Genomic DNA, 20,224 nt, shown 5'->3' on the forward strand with positions numbered 1-20,224 from the left:
GAACTCCTCTGTTGGCAATTAGGACAGAAGCTTCCTATATATATTTTATTATTTTTTTTTTAACATGAATTACATTATGTGAAAACTCATTCTCCATACCTAGTATTACCATTAAAACTGGCTATGTCTATTTTCTCAAATACCTGCTTCCTATTTTCTCACCACATTAGTCCAGACCTCAAGTCACACCTGATTAACAATAGTCTTACTCCTCCTTGACTCTAGATTCATCTTTACAATCCATTTGTAAATTTTCCTTTCTATTCCCCAAACCTCTATTTAGGGCATTCTTCCAGAGTCTTTTGAGACCTCAAGTTCTCAATGATCATCCTTGAGTCTTGCAGTTAATTTCCACCACACTAATATTAACCACCACAACTGAACACCTCATTTCAAACATGTATATAGATATACTCTAACACATATAGTTTTCTATTCTTTACTAGTATTTGCATTTTTTCATGTATATTATAGGACCTAGAAAAAAAACATTAGGTGACAACTGAAAGGAAAAAATGTACCATGTGTGTTTAATTTATATTCACCATAATATTACATTCTTTTCTCATGCTTGAAGATAACTTTTGTCAGGAAAATATATATTGCCTCAGCAAATTTCCACTGTCTACTTGAAGGACTTATTTCCACAAATATGTAAACACTTTTAATATATAACTGCTTCTAGCAGTTGGGGTAAACTGGTTTTCCTAGCTTTGCTACTTCATTTATTTCATATTATTTAGCTGATCATATAACTTAAGTTTTTTCCCAAGTATTAAAAAAAAGCATTTATTTATTTTGAGGAGGTTACTGAAAATATGGTCACTCTTACTTGAAATCATTCTTGTAACTCCTAAGAAAAGTGAGTGACATAAATGAAAGATCATTACCCTGCTGATAAGGTGCTGGTTCAAACGGCGGAGCGGCTCCTCGAGGATCCTGGTAATAAACATCAGCCTGCTGTGCTGGATAGAGCTGAGAACCTCGCGGCACCATCTGAAGAGGTTTAGTGACAGGCATAGGGGGCAGCTCTGTTGGTCCTCTTGGAGGTACAGGATGTGGATTAACAGGCAAGGCAGAAATACTCTTAGGGACCGATTCTAGCCTATGGGAGCAAGAGTCTGCATGTCAAGTTTAAGGTCTTGAGAACATTTCTAAATGCATACAAACTGTTGTTACATGTGAAAAAAAAAAAAATTGCCAAAATTTGGGAAACAGGCTTCTCCCAATAACCATTTTTTTCCCACAAATTTTGCAAACTTTGATCTTATGTCACCTATACTGTTTCTCAAAAAATCACTGGCACATGAAATAAATAAAAAACAACAGACTAGAGCCCTCCAGTTAAGGGTTATCCCCTCCCCCAAACAAAACACTGATTATTCTTTCTTCCTTCTACTTTATGTCAATAAAGAAACTTTAAAAGTTAGTAAAAACAACGTACAGGTCAGGAGGGGACCCAGGGGCACTACTGCTCAGGTGATCGATCTTTCCTGGTTTCAGACTGGAATCGTAGCTGGGGTCTGTCCCTCGTGGAATCAGTTGTGTTACTGTATTCCCTGCTGATACAATCCCATTCGGCAGAGCAGGGGTTTTTCTGCTAGGCAGATCCACTGCCCCTTCTTCGGGAAGGATAGCTGTTGAAGGCAGGCCCACCTCATTAAGTTGACCCAAAGAGGCACTCAGGGGTCTCCTGGGAACCAGGCGTTTGTTCATTTTACGAAATCTATAGAAAAAGCAAAGGTGCACAACAAAAACCAAAATTGTGGAAGCAAAAATCAATAAGTAAAATGTATTTAAGAAACAGATACAAAAGGAAAAGATTCTGAGCATATCACTTTCTAGAAATTCTCTTAAAATACTGGCTCTAGCTATCATCTTGGAAACTTGTATATATATATACAAACTCCAAAGTTTGTGTGTGTGTCTATATGTGCCTGTGTATATATATATAGACACACATACACAAACTTTGGAGTAGGGGTTGGGGGGGACCACCCATCAACAGTAATTACTGTTAACAGTTTGATATATAATACAGATTTTTCCACTCTATGCACTAGTTTAATATTCTTACGTTTATAAGATTATTATTTACAGAAATAGGGTTATATATGGCAGAGTCAGACACGACTGAGTGACTGAACTGAACTGAACTGATGGCTGCTTAGTAAATTTTTTCCTCTACTTCAAAATCTTAACTATTCCTTTATGTCAGTATACTTTAGGTTATCCCTAATTTTTGCTATTAAAACAATGTGGTAACAGAAAATTATATACTTCACACCTGTGTAAATAACCAAAAGCAGAATTACTAAGTCTAATGTATGCACATTAGAAATTGTTATAATGTCCAAAGCTATTATAACTCCTACTGATTAAAAGGAAAAAAAAAAAAAGGCTTTTTTTCAATATCTTATTAAACAATGGCTAGTCTTAGTCTCTGACAGTTAAAAAAAAAAAAATCAGATCTTATTTTAATTCACATTTCTTTAACAATTAGTGAAACTGAACATAGTTTCATATGTTTGCTGGCCATTCGTGTTTCTTTGGTGAATTGTTTACATGCCTGATCCATGTATCTATGGGTTCTTCTCTTTCTTATAGATTTGTAGGAGATCATTCTGTATTACGGGTATCAAGTCATTTCACCATCATTTTTCTTCTTTTTACATTTGTGCTGTTCGAGCCATTATCTTAATTTTTAATTTTCATTTCAAATTTATTAATCTTCTTTATGCATGCCAGGTGTCATTCTTCAAAAATCCTTTCCTGGGCTTCCCTGGCAGCTTAGTGGTAAAGAACCCACCTGCCAATGCAGGAGACACAGGTTTGATCCCTAGTCCAGGAAGATCCCACATGCCACGGGGAAACAAAACCTGGGCGCCACAGCTACCAAGCCTGTGCTCTAGAGCCTCGGAGCTGCAACTACTGAGCCCATATCTTGCAACCACTGAAGCCTGAGTGCTCTGGAGCCCATGCTCCACAAACAAGAGAAGCCACAGCAATGAGAAGCCTGTGCACTGCAACTAGAGAGTAGTCTCCACTCGCCACAACTATAGAAAAGCCCATGCAGCAATGAAGACCCAGTGCAATTAAAAATAAATAAATAAAATTATATTAAAAAAAAAATCCCTTCCTACATAAGATGATGTAACAACAACAACAACAACAATCTCTAAGTACTCTACAGTATTCTCCTAAATATTTAAATCTCTGATAAATTTATAATTCATTTTGGTATAAAGGTTAAGAATCCAGCCCTAATTATTTTTCAAATAGAGTTGTTTCATCATCATAATTTTTGATATTGATGTGAAATGCCACCTTTTTTCACACTGCTGAGTTCATATCTGTATCTGGAATTCTTTCTAGATTTTCTACTGTATTTCATTGGTCTATCTATTCCTATGCTAATACCACAGTTTTTATACTTTAGCTCATAAAACAGGTTAATATTAATAGTTATTAGTCTAGTCCCCACTGAAGACTTTTTTCCCCAGAATTTCCTGGTTATTGGTGTATTTTTTCTTCCAAATGAATGAATTTGTTAGGGCCCAAAAATCATCCTGTTAAGATTCTGAGATTTCACTGAATTTACTGTTTAAGAGAAAATAAAACCTCTATAATGCTAAGTCTCATCCAAGAACATAGTATGCTTCATTTAGTCAACTCTTATGTTCTTAGGTAGTTTACTAATTCAATTCAATATAGATCCTGGGTATTTATTAGATTATTTGGTGTTTAACTTTTTTGTTTTTGTTGTTAATGCAAAAGGGATTTTAATGTCACCTTACTTTTTAACTGGTTATGTTTCCCTTTTTAGTTTATATGAAAGCAATTCATTTTTTGCTTTCAGTAATTTTTCGATTTGCTACTTTACTAAATTCTTGGTTCTCTTGATTCTCATATTTCTCTTGAATTTTCCCATTTAATGATTTCGGCTATTTTATTCTCTTGCTTACATACATTAGCTACAACTTCCAGAATGTTAAATAACACTTTTTACTAGCAGAAAAATTTCCCTGACTCTGGTCTGAAACAGGACTGTATCTAATAAACTAATACCAAGTAAGCATCAGGCTATCATGCTGGCTCTTGATTTGAGATATAATTATCATGTTGGGAAAATGTCTATGACATTTTTGTTCTACTAATGAACCTTGATGGACATCAAATATTATTCAAATGCCTTTTGGTATCTTTGGATATGATCACACGGTTATAAAACCCTTCTCTAACCTACAGTAATTATACTGTGCTACCTTTGCACCTTTGTAATGGTGTCTATTTTAATGTACTGAATTCCAAGTTATAATAGTTGGGATTTAAAAAATATCATGTGAGATGAATCTGTAGCTTTCTTTAATTGTGCTATCTTTGTCAAATATAGTGTCCGTGTTACACAGATTTTACAAAACAATTAAGAAGTTTTTCCTTTCTTTTTACTCTGTGCTGGAGATTTAACATCATTGAAATTATCTGGTCCTTGAAATTTGAAAGAATCTGTGAAAATGAGCCTGGCAGTAAATAATTCGATAGACCAAAGGGCAAATTTTTCCACTGAAAATGCAATTTTCAATTAGTTAAGGTCAATCGGTTAAAGCTGATGAATATTCTGAGACTTTTAATTTGGGGGAGGGGGTAATGAAAATAACTCACTTCTAGATTTAGTTAACCATAAGTAGTTTTCCATTTGTAGGCACAGTGTAATGAAACTGATTTGCTTTTCTTTTTTTAAAGTTTTATTTTACTTTCTAAACATTTCCTAGTCATCAAAGAGAATGAGAATACATTTCTTCCTATTTCTCAATGGCAGCAAATTATTCTCTAACACATTACTGGAAGGTTGAGTCTGAGGACTTTCAAACTTACTTTTCCAGTTCCTCCTGTGAGTGTGCAAATGTACAGCTGGCCCCCCGAGGGCATCCTCCTCTCTGCTTCATGTCTCGACACATGTATGTTTTATATTTGCTATGCTGCGGAGGCTAAGATCAAAATTAAACATTAGCTATTTAAAATAATGTAAATTTTGTGTCACTATTTAAGGAACTTAATAATCCAGATGAATAACTCAGATTAACTTATACACTTATCTAGACCACTCAGAGCAAAAGTGCTAGAACATCATCCTGTCTGAGGTCTTAGAGAGTCCAAAATAAATTACTTAAAAAATATAGCCCTGATTTTTCTATGTTGATATTAACTATCGAACATGTAACATCACATAAATTCTTGATTCAATCTCATGAGGGCTCTATGAGCTTCCTTCCAACATTTTATAGTGGACAAGCAAACCCCTGGAGTTTAGGACCTTCAAATACTTAACCTGTCTTCTAATACTTGATTTGGACAGTGTTCAATGTAACTATGCTTACAATTATGTTCCTTTATAACATACTACAAATCTACATGGGCAGAACTTAAAAGTTAATATTATTTCTGTAACAGGGAGTTAAAAGTTAAATTTTAATGTTAATTTTGCTAATCATAAAATAAAGTTCTGATCCTAGATTGGGAAAAGCGTATCTGTACTATTCGACTTAGTAGGATACTTCTAGTATTTCTTACTTTTAAAGAAACTGTTAATATTTACCTGAGCCAGATAAATTAATAACAAAGTTTTAATTTCTCAAGCTTACTATGGCAAAATAAAAGATAAAGTGACCCTAACATAAATTCTGAGGGTGAAATGAAATCATTGGGAATAAAATTTAAAATTCCAGCCATAACATAGGCTATTATATTTTACTGCCATATATTCCATTAAAAAATACCTGAGGAAAATCTGACCACTGGCATAAGAGACATTATGAATGAAAAATATTTAAATACTAATAGAGAAAAAGCATTTACAAAATACGTGAACAGTACTGGAGAAATACAGCATTAGCACTAAAAAGTAATACTTACAATCAAACAGAAAAGCAATAGTAACCAGGAAAAGAATAAGTTTATATAAATGGAATAACCTTTAACATGAAATCAAATGCTGCTATATCCAATGTGAAAAGTGACTCCAGCACGCCATCAGGCCAACAAGGATTACTTCATTTCAATGCCATCAGACAAAATTACTAGGCTAATCCAGTAAACTGGCTGCTCATCATTCTAAACTAAAAATCTTACTATTTTTGTTACATTTTTCTTGATGTCTAAAGGAATATGGAGTTAAAAATAGATTTTTAATTTTAGTTTAATTTCTAGTCTTTACAGAGTCTAAAAATATTCTTGTCATCTTATTGCCTTAATTTTTATCTGTGAGGATAACCACAGTAGCTTACTTCTAAATGTCAAACACCTCCCTTACCTGCTGTTGATCCGCTCCTTTTTTGCTGTGGTTCTGGATATAATCAACCAGCCCATGTACCACTGTACGCACAGCAACCAACCCATTTTCGAGCTGTTCCCAAGTAGGAGGAGGAGCATCTATACAACAAATAAAAAATTTTTTTTCAAACTATGTTATTCAAAGTTCTGCCCAGTACTAAATTAGTAAAGGAGTGTCAGCACTTCAGTGGAATTAAGCTAAGTTTCATATAGCTATTCAGGAAACAGCTTATTCACCTAAAAATCATTTTAAAGAAATAAATATATCCTTTTAAAGTAGGGGTTGCAATCTAAAGTAACTACAGAGACAGTGAAGGTAACATACAGGAATGAAATATGACAGATAATAAACAGCAACTGTCATCAGACCCTTATTGTTGGAAATAACAATAAAGAGTGACAGGTCTGGTACTCTGTGATGACCTAGAGGGGTGGGGTGGGGTGGGAGGTAGGAAGGAGGTTCAGGACAGAGAGGATATATGTATACTTATGGCTGACTGACACTGCTGGATGGCAGAAACTCACACCACATTGTAAAGTAATTATTCTCCAAAAAAAACCACAAAAAAACTCATATTAGAATCACTGAAAAATAGAGTAAAAAATAAATTTCAAAGAGATAAAGTGATTTTTAAAAAAAAGAGTGATGGGGACTGTGTTAAACAGTATGTCTCCCATCTAAGGTTATGGTGACTACCCAACTTTAGCTGACTGTTGCTATGTGAAGATGCAAGGATGACGCTTCCAGATATACTTCTGTTTCCCAGGGAAAACTGAAATTTGAGATTTTTATGTAAAAAGTTTTAGTTTTTAAATGTTTGCACCTAAAAAAATGAGAGTATAGTACAGACCAACACACTCTGGATCAAATGTAATTGTGAACTGCCTATAGTCAAGCCAAACTGTAATGTCTATTTTGAAATTTTGTATAAGGCAAATATTGGTAAACAGAATGCTTAAAAAGTTTAATAGAAGAGCTATTATATAAAGCAGCTGTGCTATACACACTCTTCATTTGGTAAGTACTGTGATTTTCTAAAAATTAACTGCAAAGCTAAATATGAAATGTTCTCTAAAAGAAATACAAAATGAAGCAAGAATGCATATGTATAAATGACTTCCTTCTGGAACACTCTGAAAAATTTCTGGGTGATGGCATTTGAACTAGGCTTTGAAAGACACATGGAACTTCATCAGGAAAAAAGGATAAAAGCACAGAGAAAATAAAAAGAACAGTCATACAAAAAGTATTTTACTGAATACCTACAAAGCTTCAGGTATTATTCTAGTTGCTTGAGAAGCACTAGATATCAAAACAAAAATCCTTATTCTATTCAAGGAGAAAAGCCAGACAATAAATAAGATAATCAAAACAAATTATCTATAGAATGATGAGCTGAATAAATAGAGCAAAGAAAGGGAGTGGAATAGGTATGTGTAAAATTTTAGACAAGGTTGCCTGTAAAGGCCTCCTTGAGAAGGTTACATTTGATTAAAGACTCAAAAGCAGGGTCTGAGTGTGCCTTGTGGATCTACTACGATATACGGGGAGAAAAACATTCCAAGAAGAAGGAAGAATAAGTACAAAGACCCTAATATGGGAGTATGCATGACATGTTAGTGGAGGTGAAATCTGGAATAAATGAGGTGTGAAAGAGTGAAAGAAGCTGGAGAGAGGTAAAGGAAGACCAGATCATGTGAGGTCTGGTAGGTCATAGAAAAGACTGGCTTGTATTGAGTTTTTGAGCAAAGGGGTAATAGAATCTCTGGCTCCTATGTTAAAACCAGAGAGACAACAGGAGGCTATTCCATCATCCATGAAGACAGAAGACGGAGGTAGTAGAGAGGTGATAAGTAGATGGATTCTGAACGGATTTTAAAGGTAGGACCTATGAGGTATGCTCATAGATCAGATGTACCTTATGAGAGAAAGATGAGTTAATGATATCTCCAAGGTATTTGGCCTGAGGAAATGGAAGAATGGAGTTGCCACTAAAAGGAATGATGGGTGGGTGGGTGGGTGGAGAATATGGGCTGGAACTCACTTTTAGACAGACTACTCTTATAATTATTGGATATTCAAATAGAAGTACTGGATAATAGGCAGGCAGATATACAAAAGAATTTAAGAAGAAAGTCTAGGCTGTAAATACTAAGTTACACAGATTTTAAAACACTGTCAACTGTAATATATATCATTATTTTATGTGCTACCAAAATTTTAAAAAATTGCTAATTATTACATGTCACTAATTATATAAATGCAGCCCAATTTCAGAAATGCTAAAGTCTGAAAAAATGTGAGCCTCAGAACTGATGAAATATAGCAAGTTTGTGAGTCATACAAATAAAATCTAAAGCTGTGAGACTAGATGAGATTATCTAGGGAATGAGTATAAATAGAAAAGAGAAGAGACACAAGGATTAAATTCTGGAAGCACTTCAAAGGTTAGAAAATATGGGGAAAAAAAAAGAAAAAAGTTTAGAGGTTATGGAGAGAAGAAATCAGCAAAACAGGCTGAGAAGGAGGTATCAATGTAGTAAGAAGAAAACTAGGAAAGTACAGTGGCCTACAAGTGAAAAGAGTGGTACATGGAGTAGAGAGTAAACAAATATATTAAATGCTAACAGGTCAAACACAAAGAGAATCATGATTTGATATTTGGAATTAGCTGCATGGAAGTCATTTGTGACCTTGACAAAAGCCACTTTGATTGAGTGGTAGAGATAAATGTCTGATTGGAGTGTGTTCAAGAGAGTGCTATAAAAAGTATAGAACTGGAGTTGTAGGTAGATGGCAAATGATGTCAAAACTGGGTTTCGATGAAAAGAAAGGTAAAATGCTTGAATGTTGACAGAGCTACTCTATAGAGAAGGAAAACTGATGACATAAGAAACAGAGGCTACTGAAAGGATATACTTGACAAGATGATACTGGCACATAAGGAAAGAGGGTGGCCTTAGCTAGAAGTATGGCTTATCCACTGTCACACAAGGAGGGCTTAGAATATATTGGTTCAGAATGGTGTAGACAGATTGGTGATTGATGAAGCAGTGAGCTTATGAAGTGCTCTTTTGACTGCTCAGACTGTTCAAAGCACAGCAGTGGGGAAAAAATAAAATCACTGTGTTCTAAAAAAGATCTTAGAATCCCTGGCAGTCCAGTGGTTAGGACTCTGGGCTTCCACTGTAGGGGGCGCAGGTTCACTCTCTAGTTAGGGAACTAAGATCCTGAATGCTGCGAAGCATGGTCAAAAAATAAAATAAAAAAATAAAAATAGATCTTAACTGATTTGATTAAGCAATTTGGTAATAAATTTACCACTCTGAAATGTCACTGTCAAGTGTTCCAAGCCTTATTCTATAGGCAATGGGTGTCATTAAAAGTTTGAGTGTCAAATAAGATCAGAGATGTGATTTATTTTGCAGCAATAAGCAGATTAGATTAGAAGAATCAAAAGAGTAGAGGAGAATGAAAGGCATTTAGTTTCAGGAAAAGGAATGAGGCACTCATTGAGGCAGTATTAATCTATGGGCTACAGAGATACTGTGAAAGAACAGACAAATCTTGTCTGAAACGGTGTGTAGAGCAAGTGAAAGGAAAAGATATGAGGTAAGACAAAAGACTCAGGTTTTAAGTTTACATACCTCAGAGAATCAGGTCATTTATTGAGACAGGGAACACAGGAGGAAGAGCAAGTATTAAGTGAAGATGAGTTTGCTTTGAAACACTGAGCGGAGAGGATGTAGAATCTCAGAAAGCATTTGGGAAAGTAGGTCTGGAGTGATGAACAGATAATAGTGACAGAGGTATTTGGGAGTCTATTATTTGTAAAGGAATAATACCTGATGCTGAGAATGAATGACAAACATCTTCAACAAAGAGTGTAGAAAAAGCAAAATTCCAAGAACACAAGTAGCCTACTCTTTAGGGGGCAAGAGAGGAAACAGCAGACAAAGAACAAAATAAGACAGAACTAGCATTCAGACAGGCCAGAAGAGAATCCTAAGACTACAGAAAGATAAGCTATCAAGATAGTTTATCAAGGAAGTAGTCAACAACATTATCAAATGCTGAAGACAAATAATTTAAGAAGCCTTTGGAATTAGAAACTAGGAAATTACTAGTGAATATTAAGAGCTTTTTAGTTCAGTAGTAGGGATAAACACAGGGACAGTAGCATATAAACTAACACACCCAAGATCTAAGTATCAGGTGAAAAATGAAGGTTGGTTGACTTTCAGGTTAATGAGAAGGGACAGGGAATGGCTTGACAAACTAGACATGTAAAAGAGGATATGTGATGGAACAAGATTATTGTGGAGATGGGAAACTTGGGACCAAAAAAATGCAACTAAGGACATATAGGGCTTCCCTGGTAGCTCAGAGGTTAAAGCGTCTGCCTGCAATGCAGGAGACCTGGGTTTGATCACTGGGTCGGGAAGATCCCCTGGAGAAGGAAATGGCAACCCACTCCAGTACTCTTGCCTGGAGAATCGCATGGACGGAGAAGCCTGGTAGGCTACAGTCCATGGGGTTGCAAAGAGTCGGACACGACTGAGCAACTTCACTTTCACTTTCAAGGACATATTATACAGAAAAAAAGAAAAAACCCGGAGTTTTGTCAAGAGATGAAAATGGTAAAAATATAGCACAATTTTGTGATGAGACAGGGAAGAAACATAAAGGATCCCAGAATGAATCTGTTTTCCTGGTGAAGTGAACAGAACAGTAAAAAGTATTAAATAAATATTAGTTGAAGTAATAAAGAGACAGACAAGATTGGGGCCAGAAACTTAACTACGACAGAAAAGATTCAGAATTACTACTCTGGGAAATTCTAGAGAAATGTAACAAAAGAATCACTGAATAGTACTAAGGCACGTATAGGATAGTCCATTAATTCCCCGTGAATTTACCTGGACTAGGGTCAATGTTTGCTAATAGCTCCAAATGGGGTCTTAGTCGATTCAAGTTTGCTGGATCTCCAGTCCGCTGGAGAGCAATTGTTAGTTCCTGAACGCTTTGTGCAAAAGAGGCTGGGGTCTGCAACTTAAAAAAAGATAAATATTAACTTCCCCCAAAGACCAGATAATCCTTTTAAAATAAAGATTATTTACAAGATAACAATCATTTTTGCAATTGATTATATTTAATTTTTATCCTCGCCCACATCTCATGAGTTGGCCAACTGGATCACTCTCTTCCTGAAGAAACCTTACACTTCTCTGCATCCACAAGTTGGTATATTGTATACTCTCTTCTCTCTGCCATTACACTCCTCGAATGTGAGATCTTTCTCAACTCCTCAATTTCACAACACTCTTTAGAGCTCAGGTTCTTTTAGCACTATGTCAGTTTGCCTCCTGGATCCATTCAAATAATTGAAATTTGGAAATAACAGTCTAGAGATAATGTTATACACCAACAAAAGCAATGAAACTGGAGTCAAACCAAGTTTGATTTCAAGTTCTGTCATAGACCAAAGGTTATGGCACCACATACAACATTTACAGACTCGATCTGAACTCATTTGTTGCATGGACTACATAATTTGAGTTCATTCCAGTTCAGAAAAATTCTGTATTTGGTTTGGGATTCTTGGAAGCTATCAGGTTGCGTGTTTTCCTAAGGCTTAATGGACACACGTACTTGCCCTAACTTTCCTAAGGTGGCCAATACATTTTACCGTTAAAGAAAAGAAAAAGATTAGGTGATGCTTCCCTAGTGGCTCAGTTGGTAAAGAATCTGCCTTCAATGCAGGAGACCCAGGTTCGATTTCCGGGTTGCGAAGATCCCCTGGAGAAGGAAATGACAAACTACTCCAGTATTCTTGCCTGGAGAATTCCATGGACAGAGCAACCAGGCAGGCTACAGTCCATGGGATTGCGGAGTCGGATATGACTATGCGACTAACTTCCACTTTTCACAACTAAGGGTTCTTACTTAAAAACATTTATCTGTGGTTTATTAATATAGAAGAGGGCTGCTCTCGCCTTATGAAACGGACTGCATTCTGCCTATGACATGTGCATCTTTCTAAATAAACTTACTTTCACTTAAAAAAAATACATGGATGAAACTTTTTCTCCCCTGCAGGTCATTGCTTTTTTTTTTTTTTGAGGTTGGAATTGCTTTATTGGGGCGAGTGCGGCAGGCCCGCCGTGGTCAGGTTAGTGTTCTGCCCTCGGAGGCAGCCGAAGCCAGGTACCTCCACCCGCCACCCCCCTGGGTTAGTGGAACATGCAAAGCTCAGTCAGAGGGTGGAGGCAGGGGTGGAGCCGCCAGGGCCCGGGTGATGGAGCAGGAGCGGGCGGCACCGGCTGGCAGCCTGATTGGCACGGACCGCCCCATACAGGTCATTTTAAAAGGTAAATTTTAAATAGCATACATTTAAAAAAACATGGAGCAACACAACTAATCATTTAAAATGGTGACATGCCCCCAATGTTCATCGCAGCACTGTTTATAATAGCCAGGACATGGAAGCAACCTAGATGCCCATCAGCAGACGAATGGATAAGGAAGCTGTGGTACATATACACCATGGAATATTACTCAGCCATTAAAAAGAATTCATTTGAATCAGTTCTAATGAGATGGATGAAACTGAAGCCGATTATACAGAGTGAAGTAAGCTAGAAAGATAAACACCAATACAGTATACTAATGCATATGCACATTAGTGGAATTTAGAAAGATGGTAACGATAACCCTATATGCAAAACAGAAAGAGAGACACAGATGTATAGAACAGACTTTTGGACTCTGTGGGAGAAGGCGAGGGTGGGATGTTTCGAGAGAACAGCATCGAAACATGTATATTATCAAGGGTGAAACAGATCACCAGCCCAGGTTGGATGCATGAGACAAGTGCTCGGGGCTGGTGCACTGGGAAGACCCAGAGGGATCAGGTGGAGAGGGAGGTGGGAGGGGGGATCGGGATGGAGAATACATGTAAATCCATGGCTGATTCATGTCAATGTATGGCAAAAACCACTACAATATTGTAAAGTAATTAGCCTCCAACTAATAAAAATAAATGGAAAATAAATAAATAAATAAAATGGTGACATGCCTTTTATTCAATTTTTTCATCTTTGCATGTTTTTCATATACTTATAATGGGTTATTTATAAACTTCTGGATTTGTTTACCATTAACATTATAACAAAGATATTTTTAAAATATCTAACCATCTTTATTATAAAATACTTCAGAGCAATTGTCTAATATAATTCCTGTGCATCTATCACTGAGATTTAACAAAAATATTTCACTAACACTTTTAAAAATAAATTTAATGCTATTTAATAGCTGAAGAGAGTATCTGTCCTGACATAACTGCAATTTTATTGGCCATGTAACAGTGTTCTGAGTAGATGTATATTTACTTCTTTAACCATCCCCATATTTAATCCTTTATAATAATTTAGCAAATAACACTTTTGAGTTTGTAAATTTTTTGAAAGTTTGGATTATTCTTTTTTTTTTTTTTTATTATTCTTTTAAAATAAATTCCTGGAAATAATAACTCTGGTAAAGGACATGAATATTTTGAGGTTCGGGGACTTCCCAGTGGTCCAGTGGTTAAGACTTCTCTTCCGCTGCAGGGAACTAAGATCCCGCATGTGAAAGTAATAGAACACTGTAAATCAACTATATTTCAATTTAAAATGGAAAAATTTGAGGCTTCACTCACAAATTAGTTCCCCAAAAATCTGTAATATATTTTACAAACCATCAGCAATGAATGAGAGTATATGTTTCTTTATAGTTTAACAGACAGTATTTGTCATGTTACTGTTTTAGATATGTATTTATTACTGGGGCCCATTCTACCCCATCCATTAGATACATTTCCTCTTTGTGACCTCTAAATTCATATTTCTTTATTAATTTAGTACGGTTATTGATTTTCTTGTCACTTTTAATAAGTTCTCTATTTCCATCATCCAATACAGTGGCCCTTAGCTATGTAAGGCTATTAAAAACTTTAAGTAATATAAAAATTTTAGTTTATCAGTTACACAAGTTACATGTCAAGTGTTTAATACCCAAGTATGGCTAGTGATCACCATATTGGACAATGCATGTATGTAGAACATTTTCATTATCACGGAAGTTCTATTGCTGTATATACTAACAAGATGTCACACTGCAAACTTCATTTACCAATTTGTTGCATGAAAGTTTAGGACATTAAATTCAAATTAATGCTCACGATGTGAACAAATTATTATAGAGTATACATTTAGGTATATAGTCCAGTTCAGATAAGAAGGTTAATAATCTCCTACTAGAGTTTTCACAAAAGTCAGTCAAGTTTCTCTTCAGAAGTAGAAAGGAACTCCAAAAGATCATGATTAAGGTTATAATCAATTACATAATTTCACACCTAGGAATGGCAGGTAAAGTTTTGGTAAAGGTATCTACAGGACAGAACAAATAATATATACTGAAAATTATGCATCACACAGTTATAAAACACATTTCCTAATTTTCCTTTGACATCAACCTACTACTTATTTCAAGAATTTTATCTTTAGGAATAGCAACAACAAAAAAAGGGTGGGGTGGGAAGAATAGCCTGGAAAGAGGTTTGAGTGGTTAAGAGCCGGATTCTTGAGTCAGAGCGTCCAAGTTCAAATCCAGCTCTGTCACTTATTACCAATATGACCCTGGAGAAATGTATTTAACCACCCTCTGTTTCTGTATAAAAGGAATATTACAGGACTGTTGAGAAGATTAAATGAATTATTTAAAACTGTCTGAGCCACCAGGGGCTCTACTACCATGGCCAGGGTTTAATGCCTGGTCAGGGAACCAAGACCCCACAAGCCATGTGGTATGGCCAAAAAGTAAAACATTCTAAGCAAAGTATTAACACATTAAAATAAAAATAAATAATTAAAAGTACCAGACACACAGTAAGTTCTCAATAAGTGTTAAATATTTTTTATGTATCTTACATACTCACATTTCTTTAAATTAAATATATGGTAGACTCGCACATATAGTCTCTTTTCTATGGTTATAAGTGTTAGGTAGTTAGAATAGGGAAAAGGAGTCCAAAATGGCAGTGGCTAAAAGACAGGAAGGGAAAGGCCCGCGAAAATAGAGCAGAGGAAGGTCAAAGGAAGGTCCAACTTGGACCGGAGTGAGGACTTCAGGTAGAACAGCGCTCCTGCCTAGGCCCAATTTGCATAGGACAGGCCCAGGGGGAAGGAAAAACATATAAAAAGAGGAGCCATCTCCCGCGCGATGGGGTGCTCTTTCCTTCGTGTCTTTGGATCGATGTGCCCTCACGCCTCGAAGATGGATTTTCCCGCTATTATCTAAATAAAATAGAGCTGTAACACTGAGCTGGAACACCGAGTTATTTAAGAGCTATAACACGGTCCGCTCGAGACCTGAGAGCTATAACATGGTCTGTCCAAGAGAGCTGTGACCTGCCGAGGGGGCTTTAATGTCTGTCACTCCAAATTTTTGTTGTGATGAGACAAAGAAGCGAGGAGCATACACTCAGCTGATGTAAGGATTTAAGATAAAATAGCAAAAATTAAGGAAAATAGTAGAAATTTTTAAAAAATTGTTGAACACAATATATACAAATGGCACTTAGAGACTTTTTTAAAAATTATTGAACACAATATATACAAATGGCACTTAAAGACTTTTATACAGCACTTTCACAAATTTCATGTTGAATTAAACAAAACTGGCTTAAATATCACTCTATAGCTTTAAGAGAATTAAATATAGCTTTTAGAGTCAGAAATTTTAGGGATCTGACCTAAATTCATGTGTACTTAAGTGATCTTTTCATAAAAACAATTAAAAGTAAAAATAAACTGAAAATCTGATCAAATTTAGAATGGTTGGTAACTTATTATGTGAAATTTTCCTGGCTGAGAGTCACAAGAAACCTCAGTGTACACATCTTTCAGGCTATTAAATAGGTGCTCCAGGAAGAAGATAAAAGCATTGAGAAAATGAGTTTAATGAATATAGTGATCAAAACTCAGAGAAAAATAAAAGGGAGAGAGGTGATGAGAAAATAGAGACGGGAGACTCTCAAAGGGATGGAAGACAGCACTGGATAAAACTTAAAACATTGATTAAATCAATTCTTATGTAAGCAATGTCAACTATACCTCAATTTAAAAACCTTTATATGAACAAACTGGTGTTATGGTGACTAGTTATGACATGACACTCAGCTACAGAGAATATAATTTACAAGAACTTGATATACAGTATTCATTTTAATACATATTTGTTAAATAAATGAATTAGCAAACTCCATGATTATCAAGAAGTAAGGAACAAAAAAAGAGTCTACCTTGTCAATAATGGACTGCATATGAGATTTGTGAGATTGGTCCCCATACAGCAAAGAGGACCACTGGTCTGGTGCAATTCGTAAGCCTGCTTCCATAGCAATCTGCACTATCTGGGAGTCATGTTCTCGCCGCAGAGCTTCATAGGTTCTAAATTCTTCTTTCAGCTGCATCAAAGAAGAGTCTTCATCACGTTTGGTGACCTAATAAGATACATGTAATCTCATAATGAGTCAAGTAAGAAACAAACTGTGTTTATATATTATAAGACCACATAGAGACATGAAAATACTTTGAAAAGAAGAAAATTCTCATACAACTATTCTGAAAAACACTGTGCCTTTTTTAGTTTGAGTGTCAGATGAGGGGATGCGATGGCCTCCTTATAGCTTGTTATCAATTAACAATTTTTCAGACAGGCTCCCTGGCCATGAAGTACTTGTTATGTGTTGTGTCAAAAGCAAGAAACCTTGACTTTAAGAAGTAAGAAAAACAAAATGAACAGTAAGAGACACATACTGGACACCAATGTTTGAAGTAGTGCTGATTCAATCTGTCATACAAAGGACTTTGTTCTGTGTTACTGCATATACTAAAATCAAAATGGCAAATGGAGCTCCAGTGCTGTATATGTGGAATTACGTCACGAGCAAAAAAGCCACATAAAATGCTCTTCTGCTTTAATGTCTCTCTCTTTACATCAATTCTGTTTGTAGTCTTGATGGAAAAATGACATGGCTTTATAGTCTCTTCAAATACAAAAATCTATATGCCTTGATTTGATCTATGCTGTTCAATATCTAATATACAAAATTCAATGCCACAAGATTTAACTTTAATAGGACACCATCTCTCTGGAGAAGGGAATGGCAACGCACTCCAGTACTCTTGCCTGGAGAATCCCATAGACAGAGGAGCCTGGAGGGCTATAGTACACAGGGTTGCAAAGAGTCAGACACAGCTAAATGACTACATTCTTAATCTTTTTTTTTTTTAAGATTTTTTTTTCTTCTTTTCTTGATGAGGACTATTTTTAAAGTCTTTGTTGAATTTGTTACAATATTGCTTCTGTTTTATGTTTTGGTTTTTTGGCCAGGAGATCCTTGGGATCTTATCTTCCTGACCAGGGATCCAACCCGCACCCCCTGAATTGGAAGAAGTCTTAACCACTGGACCATCATCTACATTCTTTAAAAGAAAATCTGCTAAAATTTTATGAAAAGATACAGGCAACTTTATCAAACTCAAGTTTTACTACTTAAGTCTGGGGAAAGGAAGTTTCCTTTTAAATTGAAATTTACCATACCTTGAAGCAGGAGGCTCTATAAAGGAGCTGGACAACATGCCCAATGCTAGTTTTAGAGGCTTGAGGAAACCGTGGCTCCAATCTTTGCACCACAAAGAGAACCAATACTTTTCTAGACAAAGCAGAACCATCTTCTAAGGCCAGGAGAACCAGCTTTAGGGCTTCCTCCTGCATTGCTAGGAAAAGTTAACAAAATCAAAATTTATCACGTACAGACATAAGATAAATCCATTTCTTAGAAGGGCAATATTTAATAATTTCTACAGGTACCACTTAATTAACAGGCAACATAATCACCACCAATATTCACAGCTACACTTTTTGAACCATATGGGGACAATTTTGTATTACTTTCCATATATTTAAGAAAGCAGGTTAATACAGTTAAGGAAAACCTCTATCAAAATGAATAAACTTCTGGCATTAAGAGAAAAGTTTTAAGTGTACTGAAAAACTGACTTGTCATTACCCAAGTCATGATTATGGGAAACTAAGTGAGACATTAGTTGATAACAACAGAATACTGCAGAGAACTGACCTTTTTATATCACCTATAGTGCCTGGGGGGCTGCTGTCTATGGGGTCACACAGAGTCGGACATGACTGAAGTGACTTAGCAGCAGCAGCAGCATAGTGCCTACACTATATTTTAAATATCAAATTTAAATTATATACCTGGTCCAAGGAACTGGCAGCCTCTAGCTCTGACTGCTGCCCAAAGATTGGAAGAGAGTTGCTGAGGATTCTGGTGTTGGAGAATGAGCTCTGTAACTGTTCGTTCACCTAAAGATCGAGCTGCCCTCATGGCACGAATCCGGCCTTCTTCTTCCACTAGTTGGCAGTGGACCAGCGTCACTAGCTTCCTCTGCATTGGGCGACTCAGGACACTCTGAGTAGTACTATTCAGACCCACTCCTTTAAAACAGAACAAAGAGTTATTTCTAGGTTTCCAATGCAATTTTGGAGTCCAGAAAAATTTCCTCTAATGGGCTGATTGACTTACAGGTATATGGAACAGTTCTGGGTTCTATCAGGATATTTAAATTAAACAATACAAATCACATAAATGAAGCCCAGTTTGTAGTTTAAAAGTATAAAAGCTGTTAACTGCATGCAAATGGAATACTCACTATGACATTAAATATACCATTATTCATTTTAATCATAATAAAAAAAGGCTAGTCAATAATTAAAAATTCATATCTTAGGTCTTAGCAGATTTGGTACATTTTATAGTGGTTAAGCTCACCTTTTCAATGAAAACAAGCCATTATTGGCAAGACAGTAATGGTAACTTCCAATTGTATTGTATCCCCAACAGCACACCACACAAAACTGGATAGAAGGCAGACAATTCAGGGTTGTCAAATGATACAAAGCCCTTCTGAAACCACTAGAATGTTTATACCTACTTTTGCAACCCATTCAAAAAATGTTTCCAATAAACAGTACCTAAACTTTAAATTCACTACTTTATTTGTTGTGGTTTATAATGATATTATTTAGCATCAGTGGGTTTGGCTTATAATAAATGAATGAATTTTGTTAACACAGCCCACAACTTTTATGGTCACAAAAGCATCTTTGATGAACATGTGCTTAATTAGCATGGATAATTTCATCCAATTTACCTCTAGCACTGCTGAGTGGTTTCAGGTACAGTGCTAATTCTTCTACACATTTCTTGGCTTCCTCATAATGCTTTGTATCTTCAACCCCACTACACAAAGTAATGGGCTGCTGCTCAGGAACCTAGAGGTCAAAAAAAGGGTGTTTGAGTGCTCACTAATTAATTATGATCAAACGCTTGTTGAGTATATTTTATGCACTCCTATTCTCCCTGGTGGTTCAGATGGTAAAGAAGCTGCCTGTAGTGCAGTTCACCCAGGAGTGGTAATGTAGTGCAGGAGACCCAGGTTCAATCTCTGGGTTGGGACGATCCCTTGGAGGAGGGAATGGCAACCCATTTCAGTATATCTTGCCTGGAGAAGCCAATGGACAAAGGAGCCTGGTAAGCTACAGTCCATGGGGTCGCAAAAAGTTGGACACACTGAGCGACTAACACTTTCATTTACACTCTATCACTGGCACTCTATCAAAACTCCCATTAAATTTACTGAATTCTTTCAAAAAGATCTTTTCTATACATACATACAAAATTATAGCATTAAAAATTTTTCGTTTTATTTCTGTAACAGCTTTATTGAGACATAATTTGCATAACATATAATTGACCCATTTAAG

General features: G+C 36.0%; 1 protein-coding gene across 2 annotated transcripts in view; it reads right to left on the reverse strand.

The window, feature by feature from the left end:
* The window catches only part of RC3H1 (ring finger and CCCH-type domains 1), a 71,745-nt gene that overhangs the window by 17,970 nt on the left and 33,551 nt on the right, over nt 1-20,224 (reverse strand). The window contains exons 3-11 of one of the 2 annotated variants that reach the window (XM_061160748.1): nt 19,612-19,732; nt 18,656-18,895; nt 17,981-18,156; nt 16,677-16,877; nt 11,251-11,377; nt 6,311-6,429; nt 4,876-4,988; nt 1,445-1,726; nt 891-1,105 (exon numbers count right to left, since the gene is read on the reverse strand). In XM_061160748.1, coding sequence (XP_061016731.1) covers nt 891-1,105; nt 1,445-1,726; nt 4,876-4,988; nt 6,311-6,429; nt 11,251-11,377; nt 16,677-16,877; nt 17,981-18,156; nt 18,656-18,895; nt 19,612-19,732 — 1,594 coding nt within the window. Of the gene's footprint in view, nt 1-890; nt 1,106-1,444; nt 1,727-4,875; nt 4,989-6,310; nt 6,430-11,250; nt 11,384-16,676; nt 16,878-17,980; nt 18,157-18,655; nt 18,896-19,611; nt 19,733-20,224 lie in introns of both variants that reach the window. The other variant, XM_061160747.1, reaches the window with a different exon arrangement.

Source organism: Dama dama, chromosome 14 (assembly GCF_033118175.1).
Source record: "Dama dama isolate Ldn47 chromosome 14, ASM3311817v1, whole genome shotgun sequence".
In the NCBI taxonomy this organism is placed as follows: domain Eukaryota; kingdom Metazoa; phylum Chordata; class Mammalia; order Artiodactyla; family Cervidae; genus Dama; species Dama dama.